This window comes from Gouania willdenowi, chromosome 19 (assembly GCF_900634775.1).
Source record: "Gouania willdenowi chromosome 19, fGouWil2.1, whole genome shotgun sequence".
NCBI classification, from domain to species: Eukaryota; Metazoa; Chordata; class Actinopteri; order Blenniiformes; family Gobiesocidae; genus Gouania; species Gouania willdenowi.
In genome coordinates this window covers 11,396,836-11,424,041 of record NC_041062.1, presented here as the reverse complement: position 1 = coordinate 11,424,041, position 27,206 = coordinate 11,396,836, and the positions used below count along the sequence as shown (strand labels likewise).

The 27,206-nt window shown below is 41.0% G+C and overlaps 1 protein-coding gene across 1 annotated transcript in view; it reads left to right on the top strand.

Annotated features, from left to right (window-relative positions):
- Nucleotides 1-13,631, top strand: part of bahcc1b (BAH domain and coiled-coil containing 1b) — a 57,079-nt gene extending 43,448 nt beyond the window's left edge. Inside the window, 17 exon segments of the mRNA XM_028475501.1 lie at nucleotides 2,255-2,336; nucleotides 2,442-2,616; nucleotides 2,706-2,766; nucleotides 2,768-2,871; nucleotides 4,049-4,207; nucleotides 4,638-4,863; nucleotides 6,000-6,115; nucleotides 6,118-6,162; nucleotides 6,304-6,421; nucleotides 6,850-6,925; nucleotides 7,013-7,121; nucleotides 7,200-7,224; nucleotides 7,226-7,314; nucleotides 7,404-7,535; nucleotides 8,283-9,703; nucleotides 10,401-10,637; nucleotides 11,152-13,631. Coding sequence (XP_028331302.1) covers nucleotides 2,255-2,336; nucleotides 2,442-2,616; nucleotides 2,706-2,766; nucleotides 2,768-2,871; nucleotides 4,049-4,207; nucleotides 4,638-4,863; nucleotides 6,000-6,115; nucleotides 6,118-6,162; nucleotides 6,304-6,421; nucleotides 6,850-6,925; nucleotides 7,013-7,121; nucleotides 7,200-7,224; nucleotides 7,226-7,314; nucleotides 7,404-7,535; nucleotides 8,283-9,703; nucleotides 10,401-10,637; nucleotides 11,152-11,361 — 3,385 coding nt within the window. The 3' untranslated portion in view covers nucleotides 11,362-13,631.
- The last annotated feature ends 13,575 nt before the right edge of the window (nucleotides 13,632-27,206 follow it).

The following is a 27,206-nucleotide window of genomic DNA, read 5'->3' as shown; positions in this document are numbered from 1 at the left end:
GGTAATCGAGATGAGTGATTCATTAATCATCGTTAATCACTTATAATCTTATTTATCACTTGTATTGATCACGTCCCGATTTTCAACGCAAAGCTCCAGCATTTATTAATACGACTGGACAAAGTTCTGATGTGCAGTTATCGCGGTGATGAATGATTCAACACCACCACGCCCCCACAACGCACACAAGACACACATATACACACGCCACCCCCAGCTGCAAAACACATAGTTATCACCTAACACACACACACACACACACACAGACACACACACAACCTGTGATGCTGGCACACATTCCTCTACACGGGAACAAGCTTAAACTGCACACATACATTTCGACCCCTGTGATGATCGATGGGTTTTCTGATGATGCCACACCCCCCCCCCGCCACCCCCCAACCTTGATAAAATAATTAAAGAAACTCCTGGATTGTCACGTCTATAGATGTAATTAAAAACTGCTGATGAAAATTATGATAAAATCCTCGATGTCAGTCTTTGATGCTCATCTATCCCGTACACGTGTGCAGGAAGTTTAATTAGTGGCGCTGTCCATGGACATTATTGTTGTTTTCACCTGCTGAGAGGAGTCAAAAGGTTTGAAGGAAAATGGTGAGGCGTGAGCCATGAGAAGGATGCAATCTGTGTCGTTTTATGTGAAAGATTAAATGATATGTAGGCGCAGGACGGTATACAGAGTTCATGAGACAAGACGATATTTTTGGAAAGGGAAAAAAAAAGTGAAAAGGACTGCTTTTATTTGACTAACCCTGGACTTATTAAAATCCTTAATCTTTGTATTACTTTTTTTCAACTCAAGTGAGTATAAAAGGTAAAAAAAAAAAGGAAAATAAACAGTAACACAAATAAAATCAATTATTCCTATTTGACGTGCCGCTCTGCTAATAAAATGCAAAAAACAAATACCTAATGCCAGGTTAAAATTCCCACCAAATTCATCATTTTTTTAATTCTTCATTATGACGTTCCACAAAAAACATTGCTATTTGTGCAGGAACTTTTGCATTGCAAGTCTTTAACCTTAAACGAGGACCAGATTTATAATATCAGTGTTCTTTTCCAAATATAGCGTGTCTACATTTTCTGGCAGCAAATGAGACCTTTGGGCATTGACTCTGTCTCCTGCAGTTGGAAAGACGTGTTTGCTTGGGACAGATATAGCAGGTCCATGTACCACATCCATGCAAGAACTGTTGCTCCACAATTACCTTTATCGACTACAAAAAATGAGCTGTATGTTGGAAAGTGCAATTATATTTTATTTTCGATCATAAACGGTCCGTGAGATACTTATTCAACCTTCTGTATATATATATATATATATATTTTTTTTTTTCTTTTGTGTTCTTGTCCGGTTTCACAACCTTGTAGCAAATTTTCTTTCACAACACACATTGAAAATGCGTGTTGTGAATGACAAATAAAAATCTATTCTATTCGAAGACAAAAAGAGGAAGAGAGCTGAGATGATTTATGAACGTTGTGAAGGAGGAGATGAAGCAATAGGCAATTGCTTCATCTCCTCTCCTTTCCTCTCCTCTGCTGAGAGCCAAACTTTCCCCATCTGGGGATATAGAATTCACCTGCTGCAAATGTCCTGCTGTGTGTGATGTGTGTGTGTGCATGCGCGTGCGTGCGTGTGTGTGTGTTTTCGCGTGTGAGCATACAAGCAATGAGGCAAAGGCACAGAGAAAGAGGAGAGGGAGGAAAGGAAGAGTGGTGTTCAATAGAGGTTAGTGTTTATTGATTGAGCCCTGAAGCTCCGGTCAACGGACAGACTCCCACGAGACTGCTTCATTTCCCTTCCTCTGTCTCTCTCTCTCTTTTCTTCTCCCCTCTACACTCCGATCTCCCCCTTCATCCCTCTTTCCTCCTCATCTCCGCACCTGATACAGTAATTCCTACGTTTTTTTTTTTTTTTTTGTCTGGTGAATCAGCTGAGTTTCTTATCCAGGAGGCCACTGGAAATTTTTGCTTTGCTGTCAGGATTGGCAGTGAGAAGTCAGAGCCTGTCTTTAACTTTATCAAAGGGTGAAGAAGAGCAGGAAGGGAGCGAGACAATGAAGAAATCCTTCAGAGATGGAAGTGAAAGTAGAAAGGGAAGAGCAGAGAGGCAGAGTTATCATCCCAGAGAGAGGAGAAGCGTATGATCAGGTCTACGCTTTGATCTGTTTTGTCAACAATGTGTCCTCACGAAAGTGTGTGTCTGCTTTGTGTTTTTTTTTTTCAGGGCTGGGTTAAATTTGCTGCAGAGAAAAGACAGAAATTCATTAACCAACCATCACAACTTCAACAGCTTTAGCACGATACAGGTCTGTTCCTCTCTTTTAAACCCTTGTATGTCGTATGACCTCCTGGATGTACCAGTAATTACCCAAAAGACTTTAGTCAATAATCCTCATTCCTTTCGTTGACAGATGAAAGCGCGTTGTAAGCACAGGGGTCGGCCCAGTACGCTCAGCTCCAGAATCGCCAGGCGAGTGACCCAGTTGAAGCAGAAGACAGCGAACCAGCGCTGTGCTCCCTCAGCAGGCTCACGGCAACACACTGAAGACAAGTCCTTCAAGAACCTCTGCAGAGAAAGAGGGAAAGGTAGGGATGACAAGTGCAAACATGCACACTCATGATTAGGTACCACTCAAAAAACTAAAATCCTACTTTGCTGATGATTAATTGGTCAGATTTGGAGCAGAGCCGAGCAGCCCATCAGAGTCTGACAAGGAAGAGGGGACGAAAGCCCAAGGGGGATCAGTATCAACCCAAATAGGGCAGCTCAACACAGACAAACGGTGGTTAGTGAGAAGGATGAAGGAAGGGGGAGGAGTGATAGTGAGAGCTCAGAGAATGGTGAGTAACAAATGAGCAGTAGTGCGCTGCAGAAATATGATTGTGCACAGTGGCAAATGAATAAGTAGAAGCATTCAGCTGATGAGTTAATCAAGGGCAAAGTCTCCTGTCACTTCCTGGCACGTCTGACACACTGTTAAACCCATTAACGGCCCGGCCACAGGCACGCAACACAGCCACCTACGTCCTCCACAGTGTACAGTAACGTGAGCTCACTCCGGTTCCATTCAGAATGTCACACCCTCCCTCTTCCTCACCCTTTCACCCTTGTGAAAGCTCTCTCCCTGGAGGCCTTGAGCAGGAGAAACCCAAAGTTAACTTTCCTGTATTATATTTTTAACGGGAATGGAAGCTTTGATAGAAAAACTTCAGAGGAAAACTACAATAGAACCGACCTTGGGTACTTCTGTGGAAATGAAGTGGTTGTAGTTTGGTGTGTGTGTGTGTGGTGTGTGTGTGTTGTGTGTGTGTGTGGTGTGTGTGTGTGTCTGCGTGCGTGTGTGTGTGTGTGTGTGTGTCTGCGTGTGTGTGTGTGTGTGCGCATGTGTGTGTGTGTGTGCGCAAGGCAAAGTGTTGACGAGAATGCCATGTAAGTGACAAGTGTGTCAGAGATGTGTCGACACCCGACACGACCCCCACAGTCACTTACACACAGCTGCCAATAACGATCTGTGTGTGTGTGTGTGTGTGTGTGTGTGTGTGTGTGTGTGTGCAACACTGCATAAGTTTATATGATCATTTACTGTGCAGCTAAAATGTGAGCATATTCTTACAGTTTACCCATGGAGAAAGTTTTTTTTCCAGGGTTAAAATTCCACTTTCTTTTGGCCTCACACAGTTTTTGCTGTTTACTACTTAGGCCCTAGGCACATACACAAGGATGTTCTAAATGTGAAGAGATTTTTTATCTGAACAGACCCCCACGCTCCAGAACGCAGTGGGAACAAAGGCATAGTGGGACATGGTGCAAAGCTTTGTTCAGGGAAGAAAATTCCCTAAAAAGTAAAGCATCAAGAACTAACTGTTGGTTTGCAAACACCTAATGTTCTGCAAATGCAGGGGAATCTTGAAAAATTGTTGTAAATACATTTCATTCTATGTTTTTGTGGCCGATAATAATGGTAACTTATCAAAAGCTTTAAGAGGTCAGATCATCATAGCGATGTATCCGTTTCAGAAGAGGAACGCGTCAGCTACGACAGCGGCGATGGAGCCGGTGACATTCAGATAAACTTGTCCTCAAAAGAAGCTGCTGTTGGGATGCTTTCCTTTTCGTCACAGTCCTTAAGGCTCCAGATGCACCAGAAAGCCAGAAGAAAGGCCTTGGGACGTCCTGGTATGATTTCACATGTGTTTGTAAATCACAAAATATATGGTCGAATGTCACAGACCGGGAGAACGATGCTGAAACAGGGTGTTCTTGGGGAACTTTTTAGACCGCTGTATCTGGTAACACTTCAAAGGCAAGACACAGTCAATTCATTAGAGTCCAACACAATCACTCGTACGACAGAAACAGCCAAACAAGTGTGGGGAGAAGCTTATTGTACCACAGGGCCTCAAATGACACCAAAGCCACACAATTAGCATTTATTTTCTACTGTAAATTATAATTATCATAATGACACTTGCATTTCAAGAACAGGAAGGTCAATTTGAAACCGATGTGTTGTTGACAAATTAATGACGAGCCTTTTGTGTTTCCTTTGCACACAAAACCTACAGCAATGGACTCATTTCTATGTCGTTTCCTTCTTAAAACGTAGACATGGTGGGTTTGCTCGGCGCTGACCAGAGAAAAGCACAAAGAAGAACCAACCTTGCTAACACAGACACGGGCCGTCCGGACCACGTTGGGGGCAACAAAGCCCATCAGCATTGTTGGAGTACGTCGTCAATGGGTGGTAATGTTGGGGACTACAGAACCATGACAGAGAACAAGAGAACCATCAAAGATGACGAGAAGAGGGCGTCTGTCGAAGCGACTATTCGGGAAAGGTAGAGATTTGCAGAGTTGTATGGTGTTATGTGATGGTGTTTAAACCTAAACAGTAGAGTCAAAGAGGACGGGTGACTCAGATATGAGGCTCCCATTGGTCTTTAGTTCTCTGCAAAAGCAAGAGTGAACTATCCAGGTATTTAGAAAAAAAACCCTCGTCTTCAGTTCATTTTCTGCTGCTTATCCGGGTCCAGGTTACGTTGGCAAGTTCCTCATCAGAGTTTGACTTTATTTGTTACTTGTTAAAGCACGTCACACCTTGCTGTGCTGTAGGTTCCTGCCAGAAGTACCTTATACTCAGCCGTTAATCATTCCCTTTGATGATTGTATTGCCGACTTTAGTTTTAAATGGAGGTATATGTGCTTGCAGTGCTTACACAACAATATCCTTCCTTTATACTGTATGTGCAAACAGCCGCTGGCGAGAAACCCACATTTACTTTAGGGCCTTATGCCCAGAGGTTGAGTTGGTCCCTGAGATCTCCTGAAAATGTACTGAGAACAAATAGCTGAATGCAAACATCATTAATGTCCAAAAGTCGACACACCCATGAATGTTTTCGGCACGCACACAAACCGACGCTAAAAGAAAATAATTGCCCATGCCCTCTGGTGACAAAACTTGTGTCACTATAATATATGTTTTCCTGATGCGGGAAACTGACAGCGCATTACTAATATTATGGTTTCTTCATTGGAAGGACTGAATACATGCAGAAACCTGTTGGGCAAGCCGATTTTCCATCATCAGTCATCTGTCATGTTTGGATAAACTTGCTGAAACCGGTCTGAAGATGGGTAGTTTCTGATGTACGTGTGCGCTTACGTGTTTGTGAAGAGTCCTTCAGCCATAAACCGAAGTCTCACCTCGTCTGTGGTTTCAGATATTACTCAGTGTGACCTTTGACCTGTGAGTGAAAGGTGGAGGAAAGAGAGGGAGAAAGACCGAAGGCTTAATTGAAGTATTACATTACAGTCTCTGGCTGGGGTTGTTTTACACTGACGTGTTCTCCACAGCAGTGTTGAATCAGTCATCTGAAGCTCCTGTTTACTGTTGATTTGTCGGTGCACATAGTGAAGTGACACCACATCCTGCTTCCTATTGGCTGATGCCACTTTTTGATTCTCCCGTTCAGGACAAAGGGCACGGTGTGAGCCGACTCCTGCAGAGCTTCACAGCTGATGACGACTTTCATTTGGATGAGGAGAGCAGCTTCACAGAAGGAGAGGAGGAGGAGGAGAAGGAGAGTCATTGATCCACCTTCCTCCCAACATGCCTTGCAGAATACCTGGTGGGGACAAGAGCCCACACATTGTTTATCATTTTGTGCACAAGCAGTTCATAAAAGCACAGCGGATTCTTTTTAACTGTACGTGGCCACTTGTCTTTTACAACTTCTCACTTTCTGCATCAATCTTCCTCGCCTTCACAGCACTACCAAACTGTGTGCTGGGTAAAGAGATGTTGGTTGATGGATTGAAGATCTTGATCTCTAAAGAAGACGAGCTGCTCTACGCTGCATGTGTCCAAACTCTGGACCTACCTGACATGTAAGATCTCACTTTTCTGATACAGCATCTCAGCAGCAAAACCCAATGTAAAGATTTTGGACTAGCAGTTAGGTTGTATGTTCATATTTATTGTCTGTCATTAGCCACAATGTTAATGTTGACAACCAAAAATCATTATATTTTAGAGAGTTTTTGTTCACATGTATGTTTTTAATTCATCATAGTCTTGTTATTGTCACTAAATAAAATGTAGTCAACAAAAATATTTTTAGTCAACAGAATTAACAATGGTTGGCCAAGAATTTACCACAGAAAATAGTTGAGCTCAGAGTTGAATACACTTTTATTGTCTGGCAGTTATGGTAATCTATAGGAACAAAGACATGAAGATGAGTATATTAAACACAGCTGACTTCTCTAAAACATACCCATATCACTTTTTTACTACATTTATCCTGATTTATCAGTTTCAGTGTCGTTATTGAAGGGGAACGTGGCAATCGGCCCAGGATCTACTCACTGGAGCAGCTACTACAGGAAGCTGTAAGCTAGCCTTCGTAAACACCATTACATTAAGCTAATATGTGCCTAGCTGTGTTTTCTTTGACCAAAACTCTGCTGTTTATTCAGGTTTTGGATGTTCGGCCGCAAACTGAATCCATCCTGACGGCAGGGACTCGTGTCTGTGCCTACTGGAGCGAGCGCTCTCGCTGCCTTTACCCTGGATATGTTCACAGAGGTCAGAAAGATGTGCACACCACAAACAGATTATTAGACATACTTTCACAGCTCACATCCTAACTGTGCTGTGTTTTAGGAAATCCAGGAGAAGAGGAGAAAGAGGGGGTGTGTGGTGGAGTTTGATGATGGAGACCGAGGTAGAATTTCTCTCGTGAATATCAGACTTCTACCTCCAGGATACCAAATTCACTGTAAGTTGAGTTTTGATAAAATAAATTAAAAACAGTGAAAAGAATCATTTTATGAATGAATGTCTCACGTGGTCAATGTTTTCCATCAGGTGCCGAGCCCTCTCCTGCTCTTCTTATCTCTCCTGGACGACGAGGCCGGCGAAGCTCCACTCAGGAGAAGAAAGAGACGGAGAAACAAGCCAATGAGCAGCAAGCAGGAAGAACCCAGGAAAAGCGACCAGGTATGGATGAAAAAACTCAGATCAGCAGCAGTTATCATCTGCCTGTTTACAACTTTTTACTTATGGTCAGTGCAACTTTCTGTGTGAAGCAGATCAGTATAAATACATTTTGTCTTGGACTTGGCTTTTCTTGATCTTGGTTTGTCTTGATCTTGGTCCTGACTTGACCTCGACTTAATCCATTCTGGTCTCAGGCAAGTCTTGGTTTTGGATAGTGTGGTCTTGAGTACAGCACTAGAAAATAGCAGGATCGCAAAGAGCTGTAGATTTTGTTTTGTCAGTCACTCCCTAACTGCAACCTTATGTAACGCATAGGAAGTTGTATTCATAAGCATTGCCGTGCATTTATGCAAATACATACAACTGTCCCCTTGGGGCATAATCTTCAAAACAAAGCCTTTTTAATTATCCCAACTGCCAACCAATTATCAGGTACCAAAAAGGCTCATAAATAAAGCTTATTTTCATTGCCTGTCATTAAACCCAATAAAACCACATTATTCATGATAGTACAATGTGACAGTTCTGTGCTTTGTGCGACGTGCAACTTGTGTCAAACTATAAGTGGTTACAACACCTGGAGAGAGAGACTGGTTTACCTGGTTTTGTTCACTATGAGTAATGGATGTGTCGAAACTCACCTGCACATGTGACGATCAAAGAGATAATGGAAGTAGGATTCACCAAAGCTGTTGGCTTTACAACTGTCAGTTATTTATCTATGTTTTCTGCTGTTTTCTTTTCTAGTTGGCAGACCTAAGAAAACCCACTCAGTGCCTAAACCTGTCAGCGCCCCGACTTTAGTAACAAACACCGTTACTAAAAGTTCCCTGTTGAACTGGTCCCTACCAAGGAAAAGAACCCCTGTCGATTTCTTCCTCTTCAATGGTACGTCACGTAAGACCCAGAGGAAGATCCAAGAGCGAGATTTGGGCCTCTTCCATCGGCCAGCCTCCCACTCCCTATCACCATCAACTCCAATCAAAGGCATCTTTGGTTCTCCATTCGAAGTTGATTCATTTAGTAGCATCGCTAATGGATACTCTACATTTGGAAGTGCAGCAGGGCGACTCATCCCGACGTTGGCTTCTACAGCCTCATGCGAGTCCTCTGCAACTTCATGTACATCATCCAGCACCATGACAATGACAGCTGGAAGCAGAAGGGCCATGAGTGAACGTGATAGAAAACACTTTCTCGTAAAGCTTGACCATGAAGGAGTGACTTCTCCAAAAACTAAGAATGGGAAAGCTTTGCTGCGTCTGGGAGGCACAGGAGGACGAGTAGGAAGAGGCCACACCTCCACAGGAGCACCGCTGCGATACATCCAACCATCTCTGATGGTTAAAGATGGAAAGAAAAGAGGAGAGGGGAGAGATCAAGCTGCTGCCCGATCTGAGGTCCTTCTAAAGGGGGCTCCTACTTTGAGAAAAGATCCTCTTTCAGCTGGACTTGGATTGAAAACTGAGGATTATAGTTTGGAATACCCCAGCGACTGCCCAAGCTCCTCCTCTGAGCTGGACGAAGATGATGAGGAAGATCGTCAAGATGCTGACACACAAAGAAGAAGTGCAGGATCCACAACCCACCAAAATGGTCGCTTTCTGTCCCGTCCCTCAATCTGCTTCTCATCATCCTCCTCCTCTTCTTCCTCCTCTGGCTCAATCTCCTCCTCTTCGGCTTGTTCCTCAGATAATGATTCCTACTCTTCTGACGAGGAGTCTTCCTCTGTGCTTCTGCGCCGTGCACTACTTCAGCAGGACAAACACAGGCAAACACTGAAATCGGACCTTCTGAAACATGACCGTATGGCCTCCTTTTCTTCTCCCTCCTCTTCGGCCTCAAGTCACTGCTATGGTCCTAAAGGCATCATGGGTGCTGCAGGGTCCAAGTTGAGGTCTGACAGATTAGACGACAGGAAGGAGGGTGTGTCTAATGGAAGTATAATGTCCAATAGCAGCTCAGCAAAGAGTCAACTTAAAAGGAAAGAAAGCACTTCTAACAAGTGCCACCAAAGCCAAAGCAGCTCAGTGTGCCAGCAGATGAAACCTCCTTCTAAGGAGGCAACGGCAGCTAAGAAACAAAGGATGTCTTCTCCAGAACCAGTGCCCAATGTCACTCCATTACTGCCTGGACGACTTTGGAAATGGTCCGGAAACCCCACACAGGTAGGAGTTAGCAAGAGGAAAGTTAATACCGGTAGTTGTTTTTCTTGTTCAAAAACAGAGGTGGATTTTCGAGACTTTTCTCATGCTCCGTGTTATTGTGGTTACATGCTTTTATAACCGCAGTTAAGGATCCAGACTCACTGACTCAGTGCTCGTTACCTTTGTTTCTGCATTCACACCTAGATTACAGTAAATCAGGAGATCAGACACGAGCTGTATTAGCTTTGCTTGCTCTGTCACATCACTTATCACAATCAAGCTTACTCAGAACCGTGGATCTCTAATGGAGCTTTTCCTACTGGCAAGTTACAATCTGAGATAACAAAGCAGTTTGAGCAACCCCCGCCATATGAGCTTCGATCCTGCCACTGTGTTTGCTTTGCAAACATGACTACATCTGGCAGCACACATGCAGCTTAAAACAAAGGTGACCTCTCATTGTATACATGTACTAACCAATCCAGGGACAGAGCAAAGCAAAGGCTATTTGACTCACTAAGGTTAGAGTTTGAAATGTCTAATTTGTTCCGGTATTGTTGCTTTATTTGACCAAACCTTTTTTATTCCTGAGTAAACTGGTACATTTATGGTACTTCTGACCTTTAAACCAAAAAGCTTACTGTATTAGCTTTCTTGACTTTATCGAGACAGACTATTTTTTTTTTTACAAAATAAATCCTCCTTTTTTCCATGACAGAGGAGAGGTCTGAAGGGTAAAGCCAGAAAGCTTTTCTACAAGGCCATTGTTCGGGGCAAGGAGACGGTGCGTGTCGGGGACTGTGCTGTGTTCCTGTCACCTGGCCGGCCCCAGCTGCCCTACGTGGGCAGAGTGGAGAGCCTGTGGGAGTCGTGGAGCTCCAGCATGGTAGTCAGGGTCAAGTGGTTCTATCACCCAGAGGAGACTCGCCTGGGAAAGCGACACCGCGACGGCAAGGTAAAGACCAAGTAGCGAGTGAGAGACTCCTAAAAGTTGATGCTAATATACCCATGACCTTTTCAGATCAGCACAATGTTTCATTTTTATTGCCTGTTTGCTGAGGAAGTATATTCCTTCCAATTGGTTTGGAACTCTGTTAACACTCAATGTAAAATAAGCTGTTTCCTGGAAAGATCTCCGCCGTACAGGAAGTTGTCTATTTTACATTTTAGGCTGTAACTGTAGTTAGTCCAGAATAAATAGAAAGAGCGCAGAATATCTTGCACAAGCAGCAACATCTGCCACAACACAACATGAGAGATCACCAGTTGCAGAAACTCAAATCTTTCTACGGAAAAAAAAAAGCCCACACAAAAAGAGAAATGTGTGGGTGGAAAGACAATGCCAAACATATGCTTGAACAAAAACAGTATATTTTTGATACACACTGCTGTTCTTGTGAAACCAGTTTGAAAATCAACTTTTCTTTCATTGAATACATTACCAACTCTTATTCCTTTGTCCTTGCTAGAATGCCTTGTACCAGTCGAGCCACGAGGATGAGAATGATGTGCAAACCATCTCCCATCGTTGCCAGGTGGTCAGCAGGGTTGAGTACGATCATCTCATGCGTGAGCGCAAACCAGGCACCACGGCTAACGACCTGTTCTATCTAGCCGGAACATACGAACCAACCACGGGACAGCTGATCAGCGCAGACGGCATGGTCATTATGTCCTAGCAGCGCCAAATATTTTGAGTCCAAGGGGTAAAGGTAAAGGAGCACAAGAAACCTTTTCAGCAAAGGACTCGTACCCCTGGCACTTAGAGATTTTTTCAGAGTATTTGGGGAAGATTTTGAACCATTTTCTCCTCTGTTTAAGATCTGGACAGAGATTCCAGCCCTTCCTTGGCTGAAATAAGAGTGTCTCGAAAGGCTGCAATAAAAAGTACAGAAACCAAGGACAAGAGCACTTTGGCATGTAGTAACTATGAATTAAGTAACTCAGAAAGCAGCAGAGACTGTGCGATAAAGAGAAGATTTGCTGTAAACCACACTGGTTTGGATGGTAGTCTTATATTGGTAGTCTGACGACCGTGACAAGATCCCCACCTGGACCAAATAACACTGTAGTTTGGACTATGTGTATAAATGTGTGAATGAATGTTTGCAGAGTGGCTGCAAAATGCCCTGTTTGGGGTTTAATGAGCTCTAAGTAAATAGTGCTTTACCGTATGTGCGTGTGTGTGCGCGTGCGTGTGTGCGTGCGTGAAAGCATGCACTTATGCGTCTGTGTCTGATTGTTGTATGTTGCCATGCACGTTGATGTCTGGTAAAGGCATCAACACTACATTGCACCATAATATATATATATATATATATATATATATATATATATATATATATATATATATATATAATGTATATGCCTCTGACTCTCTGATTATTAATCAGTCTTGTACCTAACGTGCAAATTTGAGCCGCCTCGGCTGGAACACAAATCGATCTTTTTCTCCTTTTTCAAGCCATACACATCGATACCTCTCTCTTGCATCCTCCCGCTTGGGTGTGACGACACATGTACAGGTAGTTGGGTTGTTTATTAGAGCTGTGCGTGCATGACTGAGTGTGTGCTTACGTGTAGACGAGTGAGTTATACAGCAGTACCTGTAGATTAAAACAGTGTAAATAATATACATATTTGTCCTTATTTTTAATTTTTTGTTTGCAGAGAGGATTATTTTATTTGTATTTTTGGGGATTTCGTGTCAGGGGGAGAGGTAGGAGGTCTGGTGGGTTATTCTTATTTCTCAATGCACTGACGGGATCAGTGGTTCAGTTTTAGGGTCAAACTGAACAACTGATGTGTTGACTTTGTTTTGTAACTCCTGCTTGTGGGCAAAGGTTGGGTATGGTAAAAAGGATTTTTTTTTAATAAGAAACTATAGAAAAAGAAGAAAAATATGTAACAACATGTGTCTATGTATATGTTTCATTGTTCATTGGGTTCTGAACATGGTTTTTAAATTTAAAAACGAGTACTGAATACGCAAACTGAGTTTCTGATGTTCCCTGAAATCTCCTTTGTCTATTTCAGTCTGTATTCTTTATAAGATGTAGATATATATCTGGCAGCAAAAAATAGGAACATACCAAAGCACCTGTGAGTTTCTGCTTGTCTGCATTTGACAAAAACAATGATGTGATCAATCAAATCTTAATCCGGGACCTCTGCAATCTCTGAGGTGTTTGATAGCCTTCCTTGTCCTCTCGTGCTCATCCAGTGTTGCTATGGCGTCCTCTTAAAAACCATTGCAGCAACATTGTCTACATTGCTTTCCAGCTGATGCACTTGAGGTCCCCATGGCAACCAGAATGGCATCACGTGACTGTGAAGGACAATCAGAGCCAATCAATGGGTTCAATGCCGAGAAAGACAAAAAAAAAAAAAAAACCCACAAGGATCAAATTATCCTTCTTGTCACTTTTATTCATGCTTTGCCAAAATGTTTTCTTTTTTTTTTTTTTTTTTTTTTAAATGTTTGCTTATTTTTTCACATTTATCATTGTCTTCATTTTTTTAATGTCAGCCTGTGATGACTGTGTTATGTACAGGAAAATGGACACCAATGCCTTTTTTTTTAGGACTTTGACTGACTTTTAACACCATTGTTGCTGGTAAACTGCAAAGCAGAAGCTTTTAAATGGAACCTAATGTGAAACTCAGTTTTGAAATCTACTTTTATGGGTCTTTAATTGAATTTTTTTTTCTTAAAGCTGTATTTTTTGGATACACTGGATATCAGCTCTAAACATCACATTTGACAGAAATGACATAATTGTGTTCTTTTAGACCCACTGAACCTGCTTTTGTATGGTTGAAATATCCTACTAAAATTTATATTATTTCAAACCTTTATTGAAATATTATGTATTTCCTCTTGTACAAAAGAAAAATATTTATGTTAATTTTATTGTCTATTTGTGTTTCATTAATAAAAGATTCTTACTGAAAGAAAAAAAAAAAAGAAGACTTCTTGTTCGTGTCTTTTTTTTTTTCCTCTCACTTTCCTCCTGCCGGGTGTGAGCTTTGTGAATGTCGCCTTGTGTTCATCAATACCAATCATTTGTCTGCTGTACAAAAAAAAAAAGAGACCACCGAAGAAAGCAAGAGAGAAGAGTCACAGGGAGAGAGGCTCACATGAGCGGAGGAAGCAATTTGAAACTGTAGCTTCAGCCGATAGGAGAAGAATGGATAGAGAAAGGGAAACTGTATCCAGCTGTGTTTCATGCGGGGGCAGGAGGAAGCGTCCCCGGGCTCTACAGGTGGGTCAGGTATGCAGAATAATAAAAAAAACGGAACACGCACCATTAAGAGAACAAAAGCGGTATATCAGCCTTCCGTCTGCGAAGATTTCAAATCTTTGCAGCTCTTCAGAAAAAAAAATAATAATAATCGTGCATCACCTGAAACACGGTTAATCCACTCGGTGCAAGGCGTTCCTGCTTTGCAAAAGGAGAGATTAGCATACTCCTGCAGGGTGTGTACTTTATTAAAGACTTCCTGTAACACATTGTTTTCACACCTTTTTTAATCACAGCGTAATCGAAGCCTTTGTGACGCACCCTGTCTGACTCAGTGGTTCACCTTTGACCTTACGCTTCATTACTGGGCTGCTTTGTGGCACAGCAACCCTGTGCAGTGTCGCCTTGAACATCCACCACCGGCTTTATTTCAGCCCTGAGACATGCTTTGAAAAAGCCAGCCCCTCCTCAGCCGGCGCCTCTTTTACTTGTCAATACAGGAAAACTTGAACTCACCTCTTTTTTTTTTTTTTTTCTGAACAACTTTGCTAATGGGCCTTAGCGTAGTTTAAATCCACACACACATTCAAACGCAAGCTCTCTGCAGCCTTGCATGCGTGTGTGTGTTTGCTTTCCTTTGTCTTTTTGCGTTTTGACTGCTTCGCGTCAGTTGACTTGTTATTACAAAGATATGAAACACGCATTGTGGCCAACACACACACACACATGCGCGCTCCCATTCTGCTCACTGTTGGTCTTTTACATCCTCCTCATCGGCCCCTCAATCAACCCACGCCTTGAAAACACACAGACATTAAGTGCAGTCTTTGACTCCTTATCAGCAGGTTTGCATTTGGCTTATCTGGCCGACATTGTTAAACTACTTTACCCAGAATGCTGCTGGAGATAGTGGCACAATAGGAGGCTGGGGGTGCTCTCTGGGTTAATGAGAGGGCTTTTCACAGTGGGAGAGCAAACATACTGGCAGTTGATTTGTGTTTGTGTGTGAGTGTGTGACTGTGACAGACTATTTGTATCAGAGGTCAAAGTGTCACAAAAGGTTTAGCTCTCTTTGACTTCATTTTTTTATTCTAATCTGGTTTTGTTCTGAAAATCCTTCGTTTTTATAAATGTCGAGGTTCTCTTTTCGGTGGAAAATGTTTTATTTCGTTTAGGGATACAAATACTGAGGTTTGTAATTGTATAAGTAAAACATGCCAATGTGGCATTTTGGTTTGTAGGCAGCGAGCTGAAATGGGAACTATTCATTTCATTAATCAGAGCATCTGTATTTTGCAATAATCAGTACTCGGTATCAGGGAGTGTCAGAGTACTTGTTCTTATTCTGGACAACAGCCATATCCTATATCCCTACTTTTGTTATTGTTAAATGCAATAGAAAGTAATACAGTCAATCCCGAGCTGCTGCTACGCCTATACAACCTAGGACTTTAATGGCAAGTGAACAAACAGCGGGATAAGAACCCATACTGGCCATGATTGCATGATGTTTTTAATAATAATTTGGAATTAAAGAGTTCTTCTTCGTGTTTACATAGAAATATTAAGTCAGAATTGAAGTTTACATAGAAAACTGGTTTATTTGGCTTTATTCTATTCCGCTAAGGGTTTTGATTGGACAGGGGGCTATCGGTAAAAAACACACTATAAACCTTTTCTTTTCGGCTACAACATAGAAGACCACATACAGTAATAAGAACTGTTTTCATTGTTGTAGTTTTGAAGCAGCTACCCAACAATAAGACACTTATTCGGATTATTCAATTGAAAATTAAAATCAGAATAAAACAACCACTTAATTCAGATTTAAGTTTAATTCTGAATGTCCATTAGCATTTGGAATTAAGTGTTTACAAAGTCAGTTTAAAGAGGATTTAACTTTTATTCTGAATTAAAGGGGAATTAAAGCTCTCATGTAAACGTGGTGACTGTCTCTACGCAGCTCTTCTAGTCTAGAAATGAATCAAACCCAGGACTAAGTCGTGCTCACCACTCTATCCTTACTATTCTCCACCTAATACTGTTTGACAACGCTGCCTTTTCTCAGTACGCATTTGTCTTTGAAGCAAGAGCCCGTTTTACTTGTGTATGGAAAAACACAAAGAAACGTTCAATGATGTAGATCTTGAATGTTTTACGAGTTCAATGCTTAACATATAAAACATGTTGTTCATCAAAATGTGTGCGAGTGTGTGTAGTTTGTTTTTGTGCTATGGGACAAGAATAAGGAAGAAACACATTTGATTTTAGAGGAGGGATGGTTATTGTTGCATTCTGAAGGAAAGGAGAAGAAATATGTGTTTTGTCAGTTTGCAATGTGTGTGCGTGCATGTGTGTGCGTGCATGCGTGTGTGTGTGTGTGTTGTCCAGTTTAGAGAAAGGCCTCCTTTTAGATATAGCCTGAACATGTCACTGAAGTGAATGTATGACTGTCAGCTGTGGTAGGATACTCTGTGTATGTGTGTGTGTGTGTGTGTGTGTGCGTGTGCGTGCACGGGTACATTGAGGTCACTCAGTACGACAGAAAGATCAGCACTCTTCTTCTTCTCTGCTGCACCTCATCCATCGTCCACATGAGCTTCTGTCAGCTCACCGCTTTTATTCAACGTATTATTATTATTAATGTGTGTGCGTGCGTGTGTCATTGTAAACATGGCTACGGTCTGTCTGATGCAACTCACCCTGTGGCAAACCCCACAAAACTTTTTCTTTTCCTTTTCACCTCTCAGTTTTACACTGATTCGTAGTCACTTTGTGGCCCATTACATAAAATAATGGAAGAAGACAGATGACATCAAATTAAATATTGGTAAATCTCAAATTGAATTAAACTTGAAAAAGTAACCAAATGATAAATATAAAGAGTTTTATTCTCATGTGGGGTTTTTGCTCTGAGCGCCCTTAGTCTGAGAGATAGTTACTAGGGGTGTCCCGATCCGATATCGGTATCGGATATTGGTCCGATATCAGCCCGAAAATTAATATCGGATTCAAATTTCTGAATTTCCGATTTAAAAATCAATAAAAATTTCCAATTCATTTTTTATTTATTTTATTCAATTGTAGAATACTGTAGATTAGGGATTGAACAGACTTGTTGAATAGTCGACTTAAGTGTTGTCTCGCGAGTCTGTCTACGTGACGTCGACTAGTCGCAGTACTTGACTTTTGCCAAAGATGGCGGCGCAACACAGCAAGCGAGAGTCCTAGTACCCCTGCACGGCAAGGCAGCACAACATCAAGTGTTTCTCCTCAAACGGCAGCTGGTAGGCAGATACTACGGCTAATACACATGCTAACGTTAGCTGTAGTGGTAAATGTCTGTGTATTAAGCAGATCTGGAAAGCATCAGGACGGAGGCTTCGTTAGCGGGGGAAGATCGCTGTTGTGCCAAAATCTGTGACCTGAAAAAATCTGTGACCGGAGGTGGCGACAATTCCAACCCCTGCGACTTCTGGGTGGAAATTTACTCCCCCTTAAACATGTCTGTATTTCTACTCCAGTCTGCAATTACTTCACCCACCGGAGCGTTATGTTTAAGGGGGATTAAATAGCTCTTTAATAGCTACGAAGAGGTTTAGGCTCTTCTTCTCTTCTGCTGAGAAGCCGGAGGGGTGATAGATTTTTTTGGGTTACAGACTTTGGCACAACACCGGCTTTGGTGAAGGAAGCCGAAGCTACCATAAAAACAGCCCAAAACATGACGCTCCGGTGGGTGAAGTAAATGCAGACTGGAGAAGATTTACAAACGTGTTTAAGGGGGAGTAAATGTCCACTGAGAAGCCGCAGGGGTTGGAACTGTTGCCACCTGCGGTCACAGATTTTTTCGGGTCACAGATTTTGGCACAACACCGGCACTCGGCTCGGCTTCCGCTCTTGGTGACGTCATCGAGTAGTCGATGTCGACTCGACTAGTATGCACATGAGTCGACCTTTAAAATTATGTAGTTGTTCAACCCCTACTGTAGATATTATGTTGAAGGTTAAAATGTATGTAACCAAATGGTTTGTAATAAATGGGTCAGTTTTTCTCATACCTACTGTTGCTGACTATTGTTCTCTGTTTGAGTGACATCACATAATCAAGCTTTTTCTAACATTCAACAATAATAAGTAATTATTATGTTTTTATTAAAGAAAAAAAAAAAGTATCTATGATTCATGCTGATATCTGATCAATATCGGTAACGGCCGATACGCAAGGCTGCAATATCGTTGCAATATCGGGACATCCCTAATAGTTTCCCTTAAATATTTTTTTCCCCCTCAAATGTTGAGGGAAAAAAAATGTAATGTAGCCAAACGTCAGCTCCATCATGAAAAGCCGGCAAACATTTTTTGTTTTAAAGAAAGACAACGTTTTTAAATGAAAAGTGCAACAAAATATTCTATAATTCACAATGAAATATTTCATTGGCATTGTGTCAAAGTCAAGGGCTCGGGGCCAAATCTGGCCATTGAGGGCATCCTATTCGTGCCGCCGAGGGAAGTAAAAATGTGCAACTAATTCAGTTGTATATTTCTCAGCCCCTTGACATACATAAATTCAATGAAACTTCACAATATTTACAGGGATGCACAGTTTTCCCATGCTCATATCACATGGTGGCAGTAAAAATCCTGCGATTTTCCTCAAGTTATTCCCCAAATTAAAAAAAAAAAGACAAAATCAAGGAAATTTCAGCGAAGACTCTAAACCAATTAATTTTTTTTTCTTCTCCCAGATATGTTGTGTGATCCATTACAAATACACAAATTAAAGAGAAGAAGGAGGAAGACTTGACTTTAACAGTTATAGAGCCTACGCAAAAGTAGAGGAGGAGAGGATGTGTTTTCTAGCAAGTAGGAGGACTTTGGAGCATCTGGGGTTAAACTCTTTGAATAATGGCATTGTTTCACGATTTCAACACAGGAAAATTGCAAGAATTATCTGTGATAATTTGATTAGCTGTGCAGACACTATATCAGGCAGAAAGGCTGAGGCTGCATGGTATTTAATAGTTGGAATAGTAGATGAGCCCTGGCTGGCTCACGCCAACAATAACTAAAGGTCAAACATCCTGTAAAGTCTTAGTGGACACAGCAACTTGAGCCATGGACATCGGATAGCAGCGCTGTAGGAATGTGTGTGATATTTATGATATGATCTTAAAGCGGTATGGAAATCGTGTGAGACACAGACAGATGTTCAATCGCCAAACTTTACCCCAACGACAGCAGGAGCTAAGATACGGTGTATTTATATAAAACAGCCCTGCATGTTCTTCTCTCGTCGTATTGTCAGCTACTCTACAGGGGTAGAGAAAATACCTGTAACGCTACACGTTGGGTAAATTAGAGTGAAACATGAACAGGGTGCCGGTGTTTGGAGATTTATCACCTCGCATGTTTCTATCACTTGTCTAAATGTGAACTGATGCAACGTGGCAAACCGGTCTGGTTGTGTTTCCTTACATTTCATCAGATTCTCACAATAATTTACATCATTTCAAAAAGCTTTTTTTTTTTTTTGTTCTTCCTCTGACAGCGGCGAAGGGAAAATTACAGCAGATAGGCATCTGTTTTTTAAACATCTCCAATTTTCAAGACCTCACCGCAGTGAACTTAATGCATGAGCTGCAACACACCTGAGACTTCCCACGGTTGTCCTTTGATCTTTTCCCACAGTTTCTGTCAGCTGGTGGTTTTCAGGGTTCAAACAAAGGCAGGATGACTAAAACTAAACCTAAAACGAGTAACGCATGTAATTAAAAACACGTGAAAATGATTGGCATTGAGGAAAAATGATTTCATCCATTAAGGTGCTAATTCTGAGGTATCGCCAAGTTCGTGTGGAATGGTGGAGTTTTTGTTAAATAAGTCAATTTTAGTCACTAAAATAAGACAAAAGCTAAATTTGCATAGTATAACTAACATTTCGATTACTACAAAATATAAAGGAGTGAATATTAAAAAGAAAGTGTCTATTTGCACAGTTGCCATACGGACAACCCCTGGTGCTATTGGTATGGTTACCGAAGTACAAGTACGTAGCATTTTAGGATTAGGGTTAGGATTAGGTTCTAACCCAATATCGCAAAATTTTAGGGTTAGGGGTTAGGGTAAGACTTAGACTTAGTCACGTGACCTAAACTGACCAATGACTGACCTATCACATGACTTAAACTAGCCAAAATAGGGGCGCTGCGTACGGATAAAATGTCGGTATATTGATACGGCAACCGTATGGATAGCCACTGCCTATTAAAAATGTCATATATGTTGTTCTTATGTATGGGGATCATGTCTTTTGCTTTTGTGAAAATCAGCCATATCTGTAAACCTTTTCCAATGAGATTGCTTTGTTGTTTGGGATGTGAAAAGGGAGCGGCTGATGTTTCTGGTTTAAGTGGTGACTGATTCAACCAGCGACCACTAACTGTTGCAGTAAAGGCAGATCATGTAAAAGAAGACCATAGTGATCCTTCTGCAAAGTCATTAGTAGCATTGGTAGTGTGTAGAGCTCTTTCTGTGCAGGTGTGTCACGTACAGAACACACATTTTTACTACAAGGTGCAACAGGAAGAGATATTTCCTCGCACGTGTTCTCATGTATTAGATTTACAATCCGTATGTTGCAATGAAGCAGTAAAACAATAAGCGCATGTTGTGTACGGCTTCCACGGAACATCAAGTGGTGGCCACGATAAAGAGCGTCCAAGTTCTCTTTAAGCTAAGGAAAAAAGGCTCAATGCTTCCTTTTTGACCTCCTTTAGCCTAGGAAATGCTGATGCATCTGTTACTAAAGGAGACAAGAAAATACTGACCCACAATTCCTTACGGCGACAACATTTCAAGGGAAACGCACACCTGGGTGCTCACGGAAACTCACGATAAGTAAATTATTATGTCACCATAGTTGAAGTGCGTCTGATTGTCAGAACAAATGTCATCGCCTTCGCCCAACTCCTCTCCTAACACCTTTCCTTTACCCAGTGACATCATCCAGTGGATAGGAAAGGAGATAGGAGCGACTTTTCGGACACAGCCCTGGTTGCCTTTATTTCTACGCGCACGGAGCTCTTCTTCTCTCCTTAATAACGTCTATGAAACAGCAGAGTGGGAACTGTCGCCCCCTGTGGCCACACATTTTTTTCGTGCCATGGTTTTAATTTATCATCTCTTAGTGAACAAAAGAGGTTTAACTTTTTACTGATTTTTAGAGCAACCCAAAGTAGAATAATGTGTTTTGTTAGGTATAGATTTTCTAATAAGGACATTTCAAAAGTTTTAGGCCACATTTGTAAAAACAATGGATTCTTTTAACAAAGTTCCTTTTTGCCGTGTGGATGTTGTTGTATTGTTTGTTGGAATTATTCTGGGATTATTTTCCATCTTCAATGTTTCCTCTTTCCACTTCAGTGACAAGAAACTCAAAAAACTGACGATCAGTAATTTTGTTGCTCATGAGGAAAACAAGGAAGTTAAAAGCGCATTTTGAAAACCCCCCTGAATAACAGATACTGAGACACAAACGAACATTACTTAATCATCTCAATGTTTGGTGAAACCTGAAAGGCAATTTGCAGTAGAATTTTTTCATTTCGTTTTACAAACGAAAGAGATTTACGAAGCAAATAAGTGAACAGATGACCCCCGCAAATGCTCTAAAAGCTCAAGATGATGCTCACATAGTTACCATGGTGATAAATGACAGGAACTGGATTACTGATTTCAAGTATTTTTGGCAAAGTTTGTAATTTTCTGCTTTGGAAAAAAAAAAAAAGCCCCCGTGGACCTGTTTTACATCTGGAAAATCCACATTGAAGTTATGAAAGCATGCAGGACACACAACGATTGTCATATGCAGTCACTGTATGACAACTGTTTTCATATGAGATTGTCTCTGCCTGCAGTCACTGAAGCTGAAATCTGCTCAGCTCTGAGTGACAATTCATCAACTGACAGCAATCCTGAGAGATTAAGATGCCAGGCTGAGTGAGCTAGACCTGAACCACAAGGAATGCACTGTACAGAATCCAGTCGTTTATTAAAGAAGAGAAATCAAAACAGGCACGGGATAGGTCCTGTTTTTGGTTTTAGCCTTTAGTCGTCCTCAGTGACTAACACACACACACACACACACACACACAGGAGTGCAGAGAAAGAGTGTTGTGACAGTTTATGCACCTGCGCGAATGTGGATGTTAGTGTTTGTCTGTGTGTTTGCTGACAGCTGTTTGTCGCAGAGCTGTCACCACTGTCTTTACTGTAAATGCTCCCACATGTGGGCCAAACACGGGGCCCATCCTGAGGTGCTAGGGGTCCATGTGTGTGCGCGTGTGTGTCAAAGACAAACTGTTTGTCCACTGTTGATTCCCAACATTTAATGTCACAGTGCACGAGCAGAAGCGTTTCACTGATCAATTCCTGAAGAACGTTTTGCAACAATTTAGATTTAAATAGATATTTCATTGCATTTGCAGAGAATCCCAATATTTCATTTACAGTTAAACACTTATCCATTACAATGATAAAATGTGTGTGCTGTTTCCCCTCTGCTGAAGTACTTTCTCACAGGTACAAACACCAAAGATCGCTGCTCTTTCTTTCTGCACTTTTGCTGCACATAGTGAACAAAGATGCAGATCATTCTTTTAGTGATTTTACTTACTTACTTTTTTTTTTTTTTAGAAGTATTGAGTTTGCTCTGTACACTTTAATTTGGCACATTTTAAATAGTTGTGCTGAATTTTAATACATTTATTGATTGACAATTTTGATCTTGCTTTTTTCCCCCCCAAAAAATTGAGCTTTCTGCCAAATTCCAATTTCCCACGGTGTAACATTTGTGTGTGTTATATTAATATATCAAATATTATTATTATTATTATTAATAATAATTTATTTTGCATCAGCAGCACTGTTTGTCAGGTATTTGCTTATTAAAATAACATATTTTTGTGTGTCATGCTCGGCCGCCCTAAAAATTCCTATTATGCCTCAATTATTTCCACGTTAGGTCTGGAGGTCATGCAAGAGGTCTTTCTTTATTTCTTGATGTGTATGCAGAGTTTTTAATTAGCATCGGTAAATTCCTTTTGGCAGCTGTGAAACAAGGGTGAATATCTTCATACCCATTAAACCTATTCTTATTACAGGCAGTTACCAAGGGGTTGCTACAGCATTCTCATAACATTTTTACTCATGCACATACCGCAAATAAACTATGATGACTGAAATTGGTTCATATGTTGAACAAACATCTTGTGGATTGTGAAAACCAGATCTAGAAAGGATTTCATATCTTGGGTAGAGCTCTTGGCAACCTATCATTAGACATTCTTCCCTACTAGGAGAAAAATTACATTTCCACTGTCAAGTTAATGAGTCTTAAAAATAGTGGATATCATTTGTTAATCTACCACCTCCTGCACGAGACTCATTTCTGGAACCCTGGGAAGTTTATCATTTTAATGTTGCTAATTATCTGTTTTATAAGAGCTCCAGTCAATGTGATATCCACCTTTAAGAAGAAAATAAAAATTGATAGCTTTATTCAAATGAGAAAATCAAACATTTGTTTCAAATTTGAAATCAAGCATCAAAAGACACTCTGTACGATGGTTCTTTTCCACTATTGGTACACCTCTACGTACTTGTCCTTGCGTCCCTATTTGGGACGGTAGCACCGTGACAATGTCATTTTTGAGGGACTTGTGCTCATACTTTCTGATATTCGGTTTTAGATTAAAAAAAACAAAAAAAAAAAACCAAGTTTACCAGAAGAAACAAGAAGTGCGACCAAACATGAAAATTTCTCCAGTGTTCTTTGCGCTCTGTGCACCACGGCGTCCTGCGTCATACTTATATTTGGCCTTCGTGGGAAGGGAAGTTCAGCAGGTGAACAGGTACTAAATAGTTCCTAAAATACTTGCGGCCCCTTTGTGTGTTTGTTGGGGCCTAAAATGCCTAAATTTGTGGCAGCTTTTTCAAAATATTTTTGCAACTGGCATCTGGGGGGTTTCTCGGCCACGGGGGGGTTGCCTGGGGCTCCCTGGCCCCCGCTCTTTCTGCTGGCCTGGCTGCATCTGCGGGCCCAGGGCAGTTCCTGGGTTTGCAGTAGCGGTTTTTTTTGCACATATACTGGTATACGATGCACTGGCACGCCTTGGGATGTGGGATAAAACTCATACTGGGCTTAACCTTAGACACGTTAATCCCAAAAACCTGCTTTAGGTACTACCATTCACTCATTCCCCCTGTTCACAGCCACCACCATTATAGCTAAGCTTCACACTTGTCACCATACTGGCTGAATTACACAACATAATAAGCACAATTTATTCTACAACCTCACATCTCACCCTCACTGCAAAACAGTCTATTCTTCCCCACCTTTTCTATTTCCTACCTTGAGTCTCTCCTCCCTGCTTCCTTTCCCCTCCCCTTCCCCCTCCCCCTCCACTTAGGTGTAACACTGCTCTCCCTTTTTATATCCTCCCTATAATAAAAGATTTCTTACCCTTCCTTAGGGAGGGCTGGTGATGGTCACAATTAAGCAATAAAATAAATCAATGTATTTTATTGCAATAACAAAATATGCATTGCTGTCTCACAATGATTGCACTTCCTGTGGTGTTGACCTTTGACAGCATGTGCAGACAAGTAAAAAAAACAAAAAAACAAAATATTTTTGCAAAATTTGCACTATGTTATGGCTCCCCAACCCTGCCCCTCCCCCCTTCTAATAACTTTGCGTATACAAGTTAATTTGCGCAACACCCGATTGCCTTTTAATTATTTTATAATAATACAGAAAAAAAATAAACTCAGATTCACAACAACTTTACAAGATAGGAATAGTTTCCATCCAATTTAAAAGGTTTTCAGTGCAGAGAATACTCAATAGAGAATAAATAGTAATTAAAAAAAAAAAAAGTATAATAAATATAGTGAGGTGAGTTTCACTTTTCCTAGTGTGCTTGAATGCACCATTGCTGCATGTGCCACTCCCTGCCTTAATTAGTGAATCTAGACTACATGTGCATTGTGCTGCCCTTTGGTTTGGCCATGCCTGAACTGTTGGCTTGGTTTGGTGTGTAAGTAGCTCTTTCTTTTATTTGAATGTCTGTTTTATTGAGACAAATATTAATGTAGGCCCCTGTTTTAGGCAAGTGTCGAATTATGTTTGAGAAACTACCCTGAGAATCTTCTGGTGACGGTGTAGTGTAGAGTAAACCTCGTCCGTCATGATGAAAAAAGGTAAGAATCTTTCCTTTAATTGTTAGGGTTAGAATTTGGGTTTATCATAGTAGGAAAATTTTAGGTAGCAAAATATTGTATGTTTACGTGTAAATATTGACTCTGCTATTAATGTGCCTGTAGGAGGATTTCATGCGGACGATTATTTTTCACTACACCGGAGCCCAGGTAACTGGTTGTAAGCTAACATGATGTAGCAGTGAATGTTCACTATTAATGCCAATTCATTTATCTCTGTTGTAGCTTTGCCACTGCTGTCATGTTATGCTCTCGAGTTTAGTGCTTCTTTTTGGTTTTTCCCACTTAACCATGAGGCATCTCAATCCGTTTCGTACCGTTTATTTTGATGTGTTGTGTGTTGCTAGTTTAGTTTGCTGTATTTTGGATTTGGTTTCGTAACCCCTTCATTATTTGGATAAGCCAAATAATAAGATCTGTTTTTATTGTATGCAATAAAAACAGATTATCATCCAAAAACAGATCCGTTTACACGTCGTGCAGAACAATTTACCTCCACATTCACACAACACATTAGCAAGCTGAGTTGTTCAAAGTTTTATAGTAATATTTGTTGGTAAATGGGACCATTTTGACATCTAAGAAGCAAGTGTGAAGACGTACTGTACATGATGGAAGGAGCTGGACTTGGTCACGTTGGTCAAATGTTGCTGTGATTGGACACAATTACAGTACGTGGCTTTGTAGGAATTCCTTTGTAGGAATTGGCTGAATTTAGTGGTATTGTACTTAAGACCAATCTCAAGACCAGATTTTAAAGGTCTTGGTCTTGTCTCGGACTCTAGCGCATTTTACGCGTTCTTGTCTTGCCATTCTTCAACTTAATTTATGCGACAGTAAGGCGAAGCACAGAATTGTTTTAATGACTTAAAGTATTTAGCGTTGGCTCACTGATTGTTCTGCCTCCTTGGAAATCTCTTCCAGTGTCTTCTGTCTCAGACACCTCCACAAACTGGCACATCAGTCAATCTTGTTTCTAGTCAAAAATAACTCTTTACTTTTGGCATCATTCCCCTGACAAATAAACATTTTTTTTTAGATATTTAAAATAATTCTGTATTGTTCTGTGGCTTTTAAATACATACAAGTATTTGTTTTGCGAGAATTCATTGAACAAACTTGTCAATATTTGAGAGTTTTGCAGGTTGTGCGTTGCACCTTGTTTTTGACTGTCATGTATTTATTAATCATTGGGATAGTTCTCTTAAAGTTGTCATGGTTTTTAAAATTTGTTTTATATGTTCTTGGTCTTGGATAATGTGGTCTTGAGTAGCTGACTTTGCATTGATAGTAGCATTTCTGAAAGGACTGATTAAGTGTATATTAAACACAATTAAAATGACGGTATAATATAAAACACTGTTTTTGAATGCGTCTTACATGTGTGTGTGAAAAGCCTCCATTGTGCCATTTCTGACAAGTTTGACTCAAAAGCATCAATTCATCAATAGCTGTCCCGTCATGTGTCTTAGTGCTGTGTATTTGAGTGCGTGCATGTGTGTGGTTTTGCATAAAGACTCTTTTGGTCCAGTAAGTTTACGTGTCTTCAAGTTGCAATCACATACAAAGACACAACCACAACAGAGGTCTTATTGTCATGTGCTCCTTCTCTGTGTGAGCGTGTGCGTTGATGAGCATGCATGGCTCTTAACCCTTTCATCTCATTAAGTGTTCATCACTCTGTCCTTCATCAATCACACCACCCAGGGAGATCACTCATCAGGGAGGGGGTCCTATGCCTTAAAATGATAACGTCTCTTTATCCAGACTCTGTCTGCGCACACACACAAACTGGAATGTCACCATAGGAAGTTTTGTCACCAATGGAAGCCCAACACAATATTCTCCCTTCAACAACACACACCCTCCAGCTCAATGTTTGTCGCATGTTTACACACACACGCATACACATGCACGCGCGCACACAGTTTCCATGGAGACGAGTAGGCAGCCATGCAGAATGAGTTCATAGTCCCTTGGGACATCTCCTTTGTCCA